Below are 15,613 nucleotides of genomic sequence, written 5' to 3' on the forward strand. Positions count from 1 at the left end.
GCTCAGAAATGGGAGATGCCTTTGAGATTTCATGTATTTGTTGAGCTTCTGTTATTGTCTTTTCTATGTTTGCATTCAGCAGAGGCTTCATGCCTCATGCAGATTGGGCCAAAATTTTCTGTAAAGTGCCACATAAAAAACTTGGATCCCAAAGATATGAATCTAAATAGACAAGGCGAGCAGCCAGTGGGGGAATAAAAGTGTCATCATGCCTACTTTGTGAATAGGTAACTGGAGCTCTGCAGTAGTCTCACTCTCCATTTCAACTCATTTTTACTGGAAACTTTAAGCCCCGAGTCCTAGAAAAAGAGAGTTATTTCCCATTCTACTAGTAACTACTCTTGCTACCCCATCGTGTCCTTTTAAGATTTCCAGTGGTATTCCTGCATGCTGTTCTGCTATAGTTTTTTTCAGCAGAGCTAATTTCTCCCCTTTTCCTTAGCTGGTAAGAATCCTGCTTTTGAAAAACGAATAATGCTTGGTGGTGAGTTTCTAAACTACAAGGCAGATAAGGTACACAGTTAAGGTGGTTTTGAAATGCATTCAAAACTGGGTATCACAGCGAAAATGTGGCTTGGACTTCCTCTTCCTGTAAATTTTGTGGAGTTCCCACCTTGAATAGCTCTCAAAGTGGCCTCCCTGTAAGGGCAGACTGCAGGCTTTTGGAATAGCTGTACATTTCAGTGGCTTTATCAATTTTTTAGAGAAATCTTTCTCTATTAATTTATCTCTCTTACTTGGAGTTACTTTGAACACCTTTGTTATTCTAGACTCTTTCCAGTCTTGTCACATTGTGTATGCTGTGAGTTGATGTGAATTTGTTACCATTTTTCTTCTTGAGATCTTGAAAACACCAATTCTTAATTGTGATTTATAGGTCAGTGAGAGTTCCACAGAACTTGATGCCCAGAAGCCTGTAATTCCTCTTGACAAAAGCGATTGTCCCTTCCTGTCACGGTCACTAGATGAGGAAGCCAGCATCAGCAGTCACTCCCCTGAGAGCACATTGCAACAATCAGTTTTTCATCCAGTGAGAAAGGTATAAAGAACTTGTATTAAAAAATATTTTAAAGGGAAAACATGATTTAATAACATTGAATGTAATATGGCATTGGAATTTGCATGGAAAAATTAAAATACAGTAAAAGTCAACCAAATGGTTTGTAAATCTTGGAAGACAGTCATAGCCTGACTTATTGTGCATCTCCTAGTAAGATGCCTACGTGCTGTGCTGTAGGCAGGATTGACAATTGTTCTGTAAACTGGTAGTGTTTAGATCTGTCTGGCACGATTATTAAGCATCAACTGGTAGATAAAAGGAAGACCTATTTCTTCGCTAGGTAAATTCTGTCCAGTCCCCATCTCTAGATATTTAACTGTCAGGATTTGCTAACTACCGTATGAGAAGCCGTTAATTTGAAAAAAAAAAAAAAAAGAGTAAGAGATTCTGATGAAATCAGCCCTGAGAGACATCTTTCCAAACAGTAGCCCTGGAAATAACAACACTAATTATTACTGAAGATGTGATGTCTGAAAGGGATACAATTCTTTTATACTCCTTCTCGTTGCTTGTGTATAAGCAGAAAAATAGATTTCTCTACCTCTAGAATATTTCAGCATGCATTAGAGCCACATTTTGATCCTTCCACCTGCTGGGAGACACTAACAATTAGAGAAGCTGCATAAACAAAATGAAGAGGGATTATCTTTGTCAATGTATCTTTACTGGCTCTGGACATCACCTGTGCATTTGTGACAGAGAAGCTGTCTTTTACCTCTCTGTACAATTTGTGTAAAACAGTCCAAGCAGCAACTTCATGTACTGGTTGCTCAAATCTGTCTGGTACTTCTGTCCATGACTCGTGTCGTGTATACTATGTAGAAGACTTTAATGGATTTTCTTTTTTTCTTGGAATATTGTGGAAGAACTTGTCTTTCCTTACTAACCCCAACAAGGAAGTTATTTTATCCTTCTTTAGTATGTAACTTTGTTGACCCAACATGTTTATGATGCAATACCTATTCAGAGAGGTGTTGGAGATCCTTTTGGGAATTGTAGAGACTCAGAAAGTTAATGATTACTGAGGGTCTGGAAGCACCATGCAAATCAGATTTGTAAGCCACAAAGAAATTTATAATTGATAACTTAATCCTGCAGATGTGGTAGAATTTCTGGATCAGACTAATGGTATCACACCATTCTAACATGATGCTCTTTGGCTCTGAACTTTCATATGTGGAAGCGAATGTCCCTTAACCACTGATGATTAAGCACAGGACTGAGGAAAGCTATACAAATTTTCTAGGACAGGCTACCCGTGCTTTAGGATATGACTGTAAAAATTGAAGGTGTGTATTTAAGGCCCAAGCAAGACCATCGCCCCGAGTACATACTCATACATTTGTGTAGTGCAGACACACCCTCAAAGTTATTTATGAAAATGGATGGTGATGCTAACCAAATAGCTTTCAGAGGCTTTTTCTATATGCATGTTGAAGAAACTCCTTTGTCTTCTGGACCCATAAAGGAAGGTTACTCCCAACAGCTTAAACAAGAAAATTCAGAAAGAGGGAAGAAAATGGAAGCAGATGTGCAAACGAGACTAGTGTAGTCTGATGGGAAAAGATGGAGAAAAAAAGGGAGAAGAGCTGATTCGTTGCTGCACAAGTTGAGAAGGTCGTAAGAAGAGAATACTCCTAGGAAAAAAAAGGATTTATTTTTTTTTTTTCCTAATGGCACTGAGAAGTGTATGCTTTTGTGCTGAAAGCACTGGTATCTCTGGTTTTTATTAGTTTCCCAGTACCTCTGCAAGAAACAAAGACAGCTACAGTAGCCCATCTTTGCTTGTATTTCTCTCTTGTAATAAGCTGTTTGGGACGAAGCCATAATGTACTGACAGCTCTGGCAATGGCTAATTAGAAATGAAGACAACCAGCACATCCAGGAAACCTTTGAAATTTATTTTTCATGAATGCTGTTTAAAGATACCTGACTGCTTTTGCTGACAATTGGATTAAATCTAGGTTTAAATGGAAGAGAGGTTCCTATTTAAGAACAAGGGAATGTATGTATTTATTTTCATCTCTGTTTCATCAAATCGTTTTCACAGTCATCTCCAGAGAAAAATTTCTGTATAGGTGTTTGTCCATTTGCTTTCACATGGTCTGTACTCAGAACACTTCATTTCTCTTAAGTTTTTGGAGGACATGGAAAAAGTGAATGTGAAGAGGTCTCAAATACTGTACTTGGAAAATACGGTACAGAAAATATAGCTAGATAAACTTTTTACTACTGGAGAAGAACTGTGTTCTGCCTTTTGGAGAATAATTGTTGTTGGACTTCTTGTCTTTGTGTTGCAGTTCTGCTGAACTCTAACAGCTTTTGTTGTGTGCAGTGTTCCTAGTGGAGTAGGAAATTCTCTGGCTGCTGAGATTCTTGCATTAAAGAGAAAGCAGTGTGAACCAGGATGTAAAAAGACTCAGAATTAACTGTTTAGTGATATGCTTGCCGAGATCTGTCAAAAAATAAAAGCTTCAATTAGCCCAGTGGTTTTCTTTATTTTGGAGGGGGCAAGGCTTGATTGCTCATGTAGTTAAACGTCTGAGCATTAGTTCTGAATCATATTTACGGTATGTATTTGATATTGTTGACTGATAACTAGATGAATTGTCTGCATATGGGATCATATTTATGTTTGAAGCAATGTAGAGCAGATTCTATTAATAGTTTGGGATCACAACATTGCTCATAAATGAGGAAACCACAAGTATGTTATTCAGATCATCCCAGACAAGTGGTAGTGCAGCCCTTACACCACGGAGTGAAGCAGTCATATGCCATGCGAGTGCCTTCGAGTTCAAAGAATGCCTGTTAGACTTAGTCTGATAGGTACTATTTTCTGTCCCTCATATTTAAAGCTGGTTATTGAGAAAAGGAAGAAGAGAAGTGAGGATGAAACACTGCACACTTGTAAAATTTCCTCATGTGTTATATTTTGCCATCTCTCAGTAAAAAAATTAAATCTAGCTTCACTGAGCAATCAGAATTTTGGCTTTCCAGTTGTATGAAGTAGGGTTTTCTACCTGGTGTCAATCAGAAACCTGTGCATAAAGGCTACTGTTGTCTTCAAGTAACTCCTGTCTGTGCCCACCTGTTCTGTATGCATGTGTGTAGTGTAGTCTCTAAACATGTAATTTCAGTTAAGTGTGGGCTAGTTTTCATCTGTTTCACTATTTTTGGAACATTAATGGTGACATTTTGTCAGCCTTTCTGTCTTCCTGTGCATCCCTCTTATTTCTTTCTCTGTGAATTGATTTTTTTTGTACAGCATAAATGTTTCTATACTTAGACCACTGATTGTTTGATACAAGTCAAGTACTGTGCTTAGCGTAACTTTGGGCTTAATTAGCACCTTTTAAGAGTGAAATGCCAGAAATTGAAGTTTTCTGTCTCTGTGTAAAATGGATATCATTTTCTCTTCGTGCTCCCCTGTCAGTATATTTCACTCATGTAGCTGGGACTATGTTTTGGATTGTGGAGTTCCATCTCCATGCCTGTCAAATACCCAGCCTCTCCAGGAAGAATGTCAGCAAGACAGAAGACAAATCTCAGAATAACTTTTGTGATACCTGTGCCTTTGTTATGGGGAATTGTGCCAAGCAAAAAGATTTTATACAAGCTATTGAATTGCTAAGTTGCAGTGTGAAGAAATGAGTACTCAATTAGGTTAACAATTTGTGGAAAGTGTTACCAGCCTTCTGCAGTGAAATGGTCCTCCTGTTGCTTTTACATAATATGATACCAAGTTATTAGTTTGTACACAGGACTGGAATGGTCATCTATTCCAGAGCAGAGGTGAAAATAATAAGATATTTTTGGCCTAATTGTGTTTTCAGGAGTAATAAAGGGCATACAATCCCTGTTTTGCTTATAGGTACCTAATTGTCATTTGTGGCTGGGATGAGCAAGAGGTCTAAAGGCTGTACCTAGCATTTGAAGAAATGTCATAATTACTGTACATCTATAGCACAAATTTGTAACTTGCATCTCAGGTACTGCTGCAACAGACATTGGCCTTGTTGCAGGGCCAGTTGGACATCTCTCCTCAGAATCCGTTAGTGCACCTCTTTAGTTAGAAGCAGGGTCTTTACTTCTGGGAGGGAGGATTCCTTGTCTTGTCCAGCTGTTGGGTTGGGTCCTTGGAAAGGGAACATTCTGTGCCGTTCCTGCGCATCCTGGAAACCTAACTGGCTTGGGCACTCATGTTTCTAAGTTCTGGGACAGGAATCAGTTGTGAGCAGGTTGGACAGTGTTTGTAAGACTCTGGTTTGATTATGTTCCTTAGCAACCTTTGAGGGTTTCTCTCCTTGAACTATTATTTCACCTTCTGCACTAAATAAATCTCTGAATATGTCATTTGGTAAATTCAGATGTATCTGTTCATTTATAGCTGTAGTCAGTGGCAGATGTTTAGGAAAAGGGTTTAAGAAACGGACAAATATGAACGGATCCTTTGACGATGCACTATCCCAGCTTCAGAAAATCAGCACTGTAGGGACTTCCTGAACTGAAGGCTGCACCCGGGCAACTGAGTTTTGCAACTCTTGATGGAACCCTTCTTTATGAATCTGTCTAGTTAATTTCTTGAGTCCACTTATTCAGCATTCTGCAGCAACTGAATTTTGCATTGCATGAGAAGTTCCTGTGTTTGATTGCCATAAGTTTGTTGTCTGACAATTCAGTCGGATGTCTTCTAGTACCTGAGTTAGAAGAGCCAGTGAATAATAACACTGTATTCACCACCTTCATAATATCTATGTTTTATAGGTCAATATTGAATTTTCTCTCAAACATTTTTCTTTTGAAGCTGAAAAGCGATTGCTGGTCTCTCTAATATCTCTTTTTTTTTTTTTTTTTTTTTCCATGGAAGTCATTCTTTGGTTCTTTGTGCCTTTGGCCATTTTTCCTATATTTTGTGGTTTTGATAAAACCTTTTTGAGACAGGGTGACCAGAAATAGCAGTCAAAGTGTAAGCACATGGAAATTTTGTACAGTGCTATAACATTGATTTTTATATTGTTCTTTTTGATTCATAATAAGTTCCACATTCTTAGTTCAAGAGCTTTGTTTGTCTCAAGCATAATAAAGTGCCTGAAAGAGAGAAATCCTAGAAAATATTCCACACCATCCAAGGACCACTCTTGAGAGCACTATGAGAGAGGCTTCTGTTTTATTCCAATTACATGCAATAGTGGCATTTTATGCAAGACTGACATAGTGACAGTTCATGGCAGAACCTCTCAGCCTCTTCTGGGACATGACACGTGCGAACTTCGAGGCTCTGACATGCCAGTACTGCTGTTACTACAGGATTATCAGAGACAACCGTTGATCTCAGTCTGCTGTAGGTGGGTTTCTTGGATGTTTTGCCCCAACACATTTTTCCTTAGCTTTATGAATGACAGCTCTTCCATCGCAGCAGCAAGTGCTTAACTAATGGTGTTTTGGTTTTTTTTTTCTTTATGAGCATCTGAAATTTGTGGGAGAGAGGTTGGGGAGCACAGTGCAGGCTTATTTTTTCTTAATATTGCACTGAGCATGTTGTGAGTCACTGGAAGTAATAATAATTTAAGATCTAAATCCAGGAGTTTGAATCTGGGGTGGGTTTGTTGTTGATTTTTTTCTAATTAATTTTAGGGGGACTAGAAGTGAAGGAAATAATGATAACAGCTTGGAATTTAGGGTCCTGCAAATGCCTAAAGTATCAGAGTATTTTTTGACTTTAAAGAATTGAGCTGCTTACAGCAGAAATGCTTTCATGCTTAATGTAATTAGGTACATTTCCCAGAATGTTAATTTAACAAAACCTTTTCCTTTGACCTGGAAAAAAGGATAAATAAAACATGATGCTGCTTGCTCCATACAATCTCTCTCTCCCTCTGCTTTAAGCCAGCTCCAGTTTATTCAGAAAAAAAACGTTAAGGAAGATTTGGATTCTTTTTCTTATAAAAACAGGAAAGAAATCCTTTGGATTTTATTCTGAAATTGGGAAATATGAATAGGAAGCATGTGTAGACTGTGTTATCAGTGCTGCTCTGTGCAGTGAGTTAAACAACTGGATTGGAGTAGTACATTTGTTTAACCTCCTAGCATAATGAGCTGCCAGGGGGATTGCTCCACTTAATAGCAGCCGTTCATTACTCTGCAACCATTTGCTGCGTGTTATTTCTCTTATAGCAAAGAGAATTGGCGGTTCCTAGTTTTAGGTTTCTTTATCTGTGACACTTAATGTCACCAGCCTTGAGACTTTGCCAAAACAATCCTAACAAATCCTAATCCCAGTGTTTCAAGGTAAGTATTTGCTTCTCAGAATTCTTCTGTATTAGTGCTGCATGTTTACACCGGACCTTTTTAAATGCAACAGTGAACAAACAAATGTTTGAACTAAACAATATGTTTATTTTTTGTTCTCTGAAGGCACTTTGCATGTTCTTTCTTCTTACCTTTCACTACCATAGCTATGAAATTTGTGGTAGAAAGCATTTTGGGGTGGTGATGCTTCTGCCTTTATATTATAAGGATCATCAGAACAAAATTAATTACGAGACAATGAGAATTCCATTTATAATGACACAGATGTAGTTTGATGTGCCAGGCTGTACATTAAAATGTCAAAAGTTTCAAAATTAACCTACAGATGAAGCCACCCTCTACCCAAGAGCATAATTAATGCTTGTTGTTGTTCAAAGGGTGTAATGTAAAAGCAATAGAGCTTTTATAAAACAGAGATTAATTCTTTAAAGGCATCCCATTTGCAAAAAGTAGCTGAACTGTCAAGGGAAAAGAGGAATTTTTGCTAATGGCAAAAGAAATGATTATTTTAGGGAGTGAATTAATAGGCTATTAATGAGCCTTGTTCCCTGTGCATTGTTCACTTCACACTTGACAGCAGCTCCATGGATCAGAAAGGAATGTGTCTGTTCTTAACTGTGAGTTTTAATATTTTGCACTGAAAGATCGTAATGTTGCTTCATCATTAAAATAACCACAAAATTAACTTTTGCCCCAGGGGAAAGACAGATGGCAGTTTGATGGCCTCATTATTCTTTTTTTCTTTTTAACAAGAGCAAGGCTTTATATTGGCTTATATAATCTAAAAAGATCTCTAAAGAAACTGATGCTAGCTAGAATGAGTAAAAATGATATAACCATTTAATGTAATGGAATTTCACCTTTCTGAAAATGTTAGTTATAATGAAATCTTATGTGTGTGTCTATTTCTTTTTTTCTGCAGTAGGAGTTGTCCCAGTGACTGCTCCCAGTAAGTAAACTTGTCTCACTTAAGCCAGGAGTAATCCTACCGTTATCTTAGTAGGGCTAATATTTCACCTGCAATGCATGCAGTTTCACACAGGTGGGTCTTCACAGGGTCAGGTCTCAATATGTGGTAGATGATGAATGCTCCAGTAACACAGGTAAAGGATGATGTGCATAACAATTACCAGAAGTGAACAGCCATAAGGTCTCCAGTTAACTGGCTATGCGGTTTTGGATGGTTTGCTCACCACGTGTGTGCCTCAACATGCCCATTGCCAATGGAGCACAGCATTAGATAGTTCCTCTTGACTCAGGCAGGAATTTGTGGATACTTCATGCTTTTGAGAATCTGGATAAATAAACATTTAGCTACCTCACAGGGACTTAATTAATGCTCACAAAGGACTTTGAATCAAGGAGAGAAGGCGAGGCTGACTATAGTCCATCTGTTCAGTTGAAGCACAAATTCTGCTTCTTTCAGTGTCATTTTTTGTAAGTGATATGAGAACAATTCGCATTTTATTTTGTCATCTGAAAAAGACTTGTCATAAGAAACGTGATGGGATGAAAACATGTAATCGATAGGCCACATTTGTCACTGCGTCTGCAGGAACCTGTTACAACCAAATTGTGATGGCAAACGAACATTTTTGATCTTTGTGGACTTCTTTAGGATGTGGGACCATGAAAGCTGGATTCCTGTCTAGCCTATGTATATTCCTTTACTTTATATTCCTTGAAACCTGAGCATTCTCAGGAACGCCCTGTCAAACAAAGTATATGGAAAATTGTGCCTCCACCAATGCATTTTGTCATTTACATGTTAGACTAGTTCCAGCTGGTTCCAAGAAGTTATTATAGCTCAGAAAGCTTAGATTGAGGGACATCCATTTGCCCCAAGAGGAAGAAAATGGCCAGCACCCTGGCTGCAGAGACCCAGTATTCTCCGAGGTGTCAGCTGGCTCCTTCGTTATCAACTTCCAAGGTCTTCGAGGCGAACGACGCCAAGCTCTAATGAACACTCCCAACCCCCCTTGTCTGCTTTCGCTCATCAGCTACACAAAATGACTGCTTTAAACAGACTTACTAGATCACTTTGTGGTAGAATGGCACAAATCTTCCTTAGCACTGCAGAAGGGCCTGAGCTCTTTCTGTCTCAAATGCAGGCTATTTTGTCTCACTGAATATCAGTGGTCACTGTTCAGGCAAAGCTCCTACTGTAGCATCTATTGCAAATGGAGGAAAAGGAAATTAAATTACATCCTTCCATGGAAATTAATGTCTGTGGGCAGAGTATTCTTGTAGCACTTAGGTGATATGCATTGCAAGCATTTAAGACTGACTTCTTTGGCATTATGTAGGCTTTACAGAGACACAATTGACAGCTCTATCTAGGCTGCTGTCTTTTCCACTGTTGGATTCAGGTGGACAAAGTTATCAAAATCCAAAATGGAGTAACAGTTGAGAAAATACTAATTAAATCTAGGAAATGGGTCCTGTATCAGATTCACTTCTAAGCCACTGGGCCCTAGGAGAAAAATAAGTACAACAATGAATTTGAAATCTCATTCAGATGCAATCAACACATTTCCTCTGTCTTGATTTATATTACAATGAGTGTTCCTTACTGTATTGTAGTCAAATGAAAAGGATTTATTCAGTCATTTATTAAGGGTGAAACAGAAATGAACTATGATGAAATAAATGGAAAATTACATATTCAAACAGCACAGATCTGCATACTTCTTAAGACTGCTTATAGACTTGTTTCATATGGATGATAGAAGAGTTCTGATTTCAGTACAGTCACACATTCCTGGATGTAAGGCAGCTTAAGGAAGTCACCTAGATAGAGGGATTTGCTTTGTTTTGCGTAACAGTATTTCTGTGGGTTTGACAGTGACAAATCATGAGCAGAAAATACATGTTGCTAGAACTATTTCAGAGACTTTGGTAAATATTCCTTTTCTTTGGAAAATTGACATGTACGTCCTTTCCTCATTAGTACATGTAGAATGTTTCTGGATTTACACTATGATATTTAAAGGGCAAATGCCTTAGGTTTTAATGGGACAGACTCACTAACTAGCATAAAGTTTTCAGCATCATTAACAGTAACAATAGTTTAACCTGCTTGTGGCAGATATGAATCTTTTTTTTCTGAATCTTCTTTCTGAATAAAATGATCTGATGATTTTTTAATTAAATAATAAAATATCTGTTCTGAATCTTATTTCTTCTGAATTAACTTAATGGAAGTTAGTAGGGTTTATATCAAGATTTGATTTAGTATTGTATCCTACGTGCTTAGATTTCCTATTCACTGTAAAGAGTTAAAAATCAGGATCACTTGGACTGATCAAAAGTAGATGTTTTTTGTGAATCATAGAAGAATAACCCATGTGTGTCCTTTTCCAGTTTTCAATTTTAATGTTGGATACTCTAAAGCTTTTGAAAATGCTGTAAGATTAGAATAGTTTCAAGCCCTTGTTGGTTGATTACATATAGCTGAAACAAAATATCTCATCCAGTATAGAAAGAACAATAGCATTTTGCTGCGGAAATCTTATTAATGTACTGGGTTTGTTTTTTTCTCTTTCCTTTCTTTTCCCAGCATTCGGCATCCTCAAGCATTGTGGGCTTTTCAAACAATTTAGAAATGGAATTACCTTCAGCAAGGTTATCTAGCTTGGCCAATCCACAGATGCAAGGTGTGGCTGCTGTGACACTTGGCCCATCCCCAAATGCCCTTTGTGACTGTGATACTCCACCAGAGTTGATGCCCAGCTACAAATTGGGATTGGGCAGACCTCCAAGTGACCTGAGCCCTGGGGCTGCCTCTGGTCTCACACCAGGTGATGCACTCCAGGACAACATTAAGTGCAAGGTAGGAATCACTCAAACTTCTCTATTGAAAGGGAATCCTCTTTCATTGATCCCACAAGATGTTGTTAGTCAGTCAGTCAGTCAAAGGCATTGATTTCAGTAAGTAAAGTTTTCCCTACCTGATATTTGAACACTGATTACAAATTGTTTTCTTAAGATGGAAAAAAAGAAAACTAATAAAATTTAAGTGTTTTTTTTTCCCCTCTGAAGCTGGAAAATGAAGACTTCAACATTGTAGATCATCCTCTAGAAAACAACTTGGCTACTTCTGGGCGAGATCTAGTTAATGAATTAAATTTTTCTATGCAAAAAGTGCTAGAAGAACCTATTAATCTTTCTATCAAAAAATCTCGACATTGCACTTCTTCTGAACTGCTCAGCAACACTTCTTTCCTGGCTGTGAATACCAAAATGAGACAACTTGGAAGCAAAGAAGGTACGAAACTTTTAATTATTTCATTTAGAGCTTTGGTATTTCTTTCTTAGCACTGCACATTGCAAGCATTGCAAAGCTTATTAATGCATTTACATATAAATGTGCTTTTCCAGCAAGTTTCTAGTATTATCAGAGTACTTAATCCAATGGAAAAGCATGTTTGATCTCATTTGTGAAGGAAAAACATAGAAATGATATGCCTTGAATTCTTCATCTATGAACCAGAATGAGTGTGTCTGTGTGAAGTACCTGGTGTATTAGTTCTCTTAGAAGCACTCCTTTTAATGAGACCTGCAGTTATGACTATTGAAGAGCTGATTCGAAGAGTCCAAATTAAATTAAAAAAAAAAAAAATTACTTCCAAAATGTAATGTGCCTTCTGCTAAGTCCTTCACATCAGTAGCATAACAATTTTTTGTTAGCTTAATAGATTGCACAGTATGTGCTTTTCCTTGGCTCTGTCTGCTGTGGAACATTCCCTTCAGCCAAGGCCTATTTCTTCAGCCTAAATGGAGAATTAGACTTCACTTAACTCTTTTCATGGGCAAATTGCCAGCATCCTTGTGCTACACTGTAAAGCCTCGTTCCTGCAAACTCCAGAAGTCAATGGGACTATTCATGCAAAGGATTGCAGGATCAAGCTGTTATCCACTGACTTATGCCAATATTTGGCTGCTTTTCTCTGTAAAAGCTGAATTAATATTTCTATCTCCGTGCAGTATTTTTATTCAGAGAATTCTAATTAGTATAAAGGAGGCCTGGCTCAGTGAGCCAAGGAAATGTATTTGTCTTCTCTTGTATGCGCTGTGCCAAATTCTGACAATTAAGCTACAGTCATTTGTGTGAGTTGTAAGAATCAGGCATGGCCCTAAAAAGCTGTGCATTGGTCAGGCTTAAGTGTCTCTGAGAGGAGCAGCTTAGTAGTATCTGGTTTGGGTCGTGTGATTCTATACACAGAAACCAGCCCCAACATGAAGAATCTCTCTTTCTACAAGAGATGCCAGAAATTCACTTGGTGCAATGCACAGGTCCTGTTATGCAAGAGTATATATGGACCAGAGCGTTGAGTTCAATGCTGTTCACTTTTCACAAGGAAGGATCAGGAGTGAGCAATCCCTATCCTGCTGTCACAGTTTAAAGGTGTGCAGTGAAGGGAGACCTGAGGACATAGAGTCACCCGTATGCAGCACGCACCACTGAGAGACATTAACTCTGTTGCAAAGGCAAAATTGTCTTTGCTAGTGCCTCTAGGTGGGTCTTAGTGGCTTCAGCACTGCTGTGCTACCAAACCCTACTGTTTCTGGTATCTATCTCCAATGACTCATCCTTTTCTAATATTAAATCTAAACATCTCAGCTTCATTTACAACAAAATACTTATCCCTGCCCCAAGGGATGTGGTAAGAATTATACATCATTTCATCATTTTTCCTCTTACAGCTGCTTTTCTCCTTATCATGGCTTGTATAAACACCCTCTCCTCCCCTTTCCTTTCCTAGACTAAATAAATCTGATGGTTTCAGTCTGTCCTCATAGGTCAGAGTTATGGGGGGTTTTTTAAATCGATTCATTCCTGCTGCACCACTGTTCTGAGTTCTCTGCAATTAAGGAGTGCTGCCCACAGCCAAACAGAGTGGTGCACCTGAGGCCTCTGGGGTGCTGTGGAAAGCCAGGGTACCAGCTGCCCATGCTTTACATTCCTCACTGCTGGTAATACACTGCAGGAAGATTTGTTATTTTTAGGAGATTTGGGTTTTTTTCTGATGTATTAAGATTTTTTTTTTTTTAAATTGTTAACATTCTCCACAGTGTTTGCAACTCCTCTACTTCAGTCTTTTCCACAAATATGGTAGGTGCTCTTATTTCATGAGCCAAGTTGCTGATGGAAATATTGCTTAATATTAGGAACCCAATGCCACTGGAACATCCTCTGGTTTGACTGCGTAGGAGAGTGGCTCCTTCAGCTCCATTTGCTTTTGTAAATCTCTCCAAACCCATGACTTACTACCCTTTACCTGTGCAACAATCACAAGTGGATAACAATTTAGGAGTAGTGTTACATCCACCTTTCCTTGTCACTCTTGATTGTATTGTGTTTCCTGTGACTGGAAACAACAGAGTATCTTAAAGGCATGTTGCTTTCAAGCCATGGGTTCGGTACCATTGACCCAAGCTTGATATTCTTAAAAAATCACATTCTCCTGGTACTCACTTATGTCTAGATAGCCATAATATTGAATTTGTTTTCTGGTTAGCATCATCTATGTAAAACCAACAGTAATTCCTTTTGTTAGGAATGAAATTTGTCAGTAGATTGGTATTTATGAGGCCAACCACTGAGGCATTCATCTTTACCCCATCCCATTTCTCTAGAGTTGTTTTGTTACTCCTGTGTCTAGTATGACCCAAGAGCTACAGTCGCTTGCATGCACATATAATAGATATTTTTGAATTTGTTTCTACGTTGCGTACCTTGGAGGACAGGGAGGAATCATATAGTGTAGCTTTCATCCCCCAGTGTCAGACAGGAGACATAATTTCCTTCCTGTGTCAAGAAACTAGAATCATCCAGGAGCTTCTTAGCCATGGAGCAGGAGACTGCAGAGACTTCCTGAGCCTCAGGGGTTCAGACCTCGGTAGGGCTGCTTTTCTGAAGTGAAATTTGTGTAGTAAAGAGAATTACTTATGTTGTTCCATGTATATGAGTGAATGTGGCATGGCTGTGTACCTATGTACTTCCCTGGGAATGTAACCGTTTTGACAAAATATTTTGGAAAGACTCCTCATGTTCAGTACAGATATCACGGTTAAAAGCAAAGAGACTGTATCCCAGAATAGAAAATAGCTTACAGATCTTCTAGACATATAGATGAAATGATTCCATAATTTACTTATGATATCATATTAAACACCAGTCAGAAGTACATGAATATTGAAGTACTTTCTACCCTAATCTGACTCTGATATTATAAATATTTTATTCATTTTCTTATCTTCTGTTCCAGATTCCAATAACTGTGAAAAGGACCATTTTGAAATGGATATGAAAAGCAATCAGAATGTCAGGTAACAGTCTTTTTCTTTATACAAAGGCACTGTTCATGAATTTTTACGCATGTATTTAGAACATTTGTCATAATAATAATGGAGAACTTAAAAAGAATGTAAGGCTCCTTACAGGTAATAATTCTGAAAGTTGTATATTATACTCTTAAACTTGAAAACAGCAGTTTTAAAGAAGAGGTAAGTTCATCTATTGCTGTTATTTTGTGTATTTTTTCCAGAATGAGAAAATAGTTGCAAACTTATCTCACTTGAACAATTAGAAGCTGTGTAACCCAATCAAATCTAAAAAATATACTGGGAATAGGATTAACATTACCTCAACAATTCTATAAAATTTTGGTTTCACGTAGTGCTGTGATAATATTATAAAGTTAATGTGCTTGAAACCAGCCACACAGAAAAGTATTAAGCATGGCTTAAACTGGAATAATTAAACCAAAAATGTATGGAGCAAGGAAAAGTTTTAGCACTGTAGTTAGTAATGCGTTCACACATATGATTAATTTAAAGGGATTCACATTCCTTAAAGAACTGACATGTAAAAAAAAATCAATTTTTTTTAGAGTTTAGCCAGCAGATTCACAGTAACAAACGAGAAGGAGCACAAACAAAAGTGCATGCAAAATGTTGAAACTAAGTAAGGAGGAGAATTTTGTCAAAGGTAGCTGAATTTAACCATGTGTCATTTTGATTGCAGAGTTGACCCTAAGGAGCAGAAGAACCCCTATGTGCGACTGGAACGTCTGAAAGTATATGTGTCAGAAGCAGGGGAGCTCCCGGTGTTTAAGCTCCAGCCACAGGACAATGAGCAGGAGGGCAATTTCCTCCTGATAACAGAATGTGGGATGCAGTCTTCAAGGATGTCTATAAAGGTGAGTGGAATTTCCTTCAGTCTTTCCCTGCTTTCTC

General features: G+C 38.1%; 1 protein-coding gene across 1 annotated transcript in view; it reads left to right on the plus strand.

Annotated features, from left to right (window-relative positions):
* TRIM66 (tripartite motif containing 66) overlaps positions 1-15,613 on the plus strand; it is a 55,264-nt gene that overhangs the window by 30,184 nt on the left and 9,467 nt on the right. The window contains exons 12-16 of the mRNA XM_054069114.1: positions 878-1,039; positions 10,932-11,204; positions 11,414-11,639; positions 14,644-14,704; positions 15,402-15,576. Of these exons, the coding sequence (XP_053925089.1) occupies positions 878-1,039; positions 10,932-11,204; positions 11,414-11,639; positions 14,644-14,704; positions 15,402-15,576 (897 nt within the window). The remainder of the gene's footprint in view (positions 1-877; positions 1,040-10,931; positions 11,205-11,413; positions 11,640-14,643; positions 14,705-15,401; positions 15,577-15,613) is intronic.

The sequence above is a fragment of the Cuculus canorus genome, chromosome 5, assembly GCF_017976375.1.
Source record: "Cuculus canorus isolate bCucCan1 chromosome 5, bCucCan1.pri, whole genome shotgun sequence".
NCBI lineage: Eukaryota > Metazoa > Chordata > Aves > Cuculiformes > Cuculidae > Cuculus > Cuculus canorus.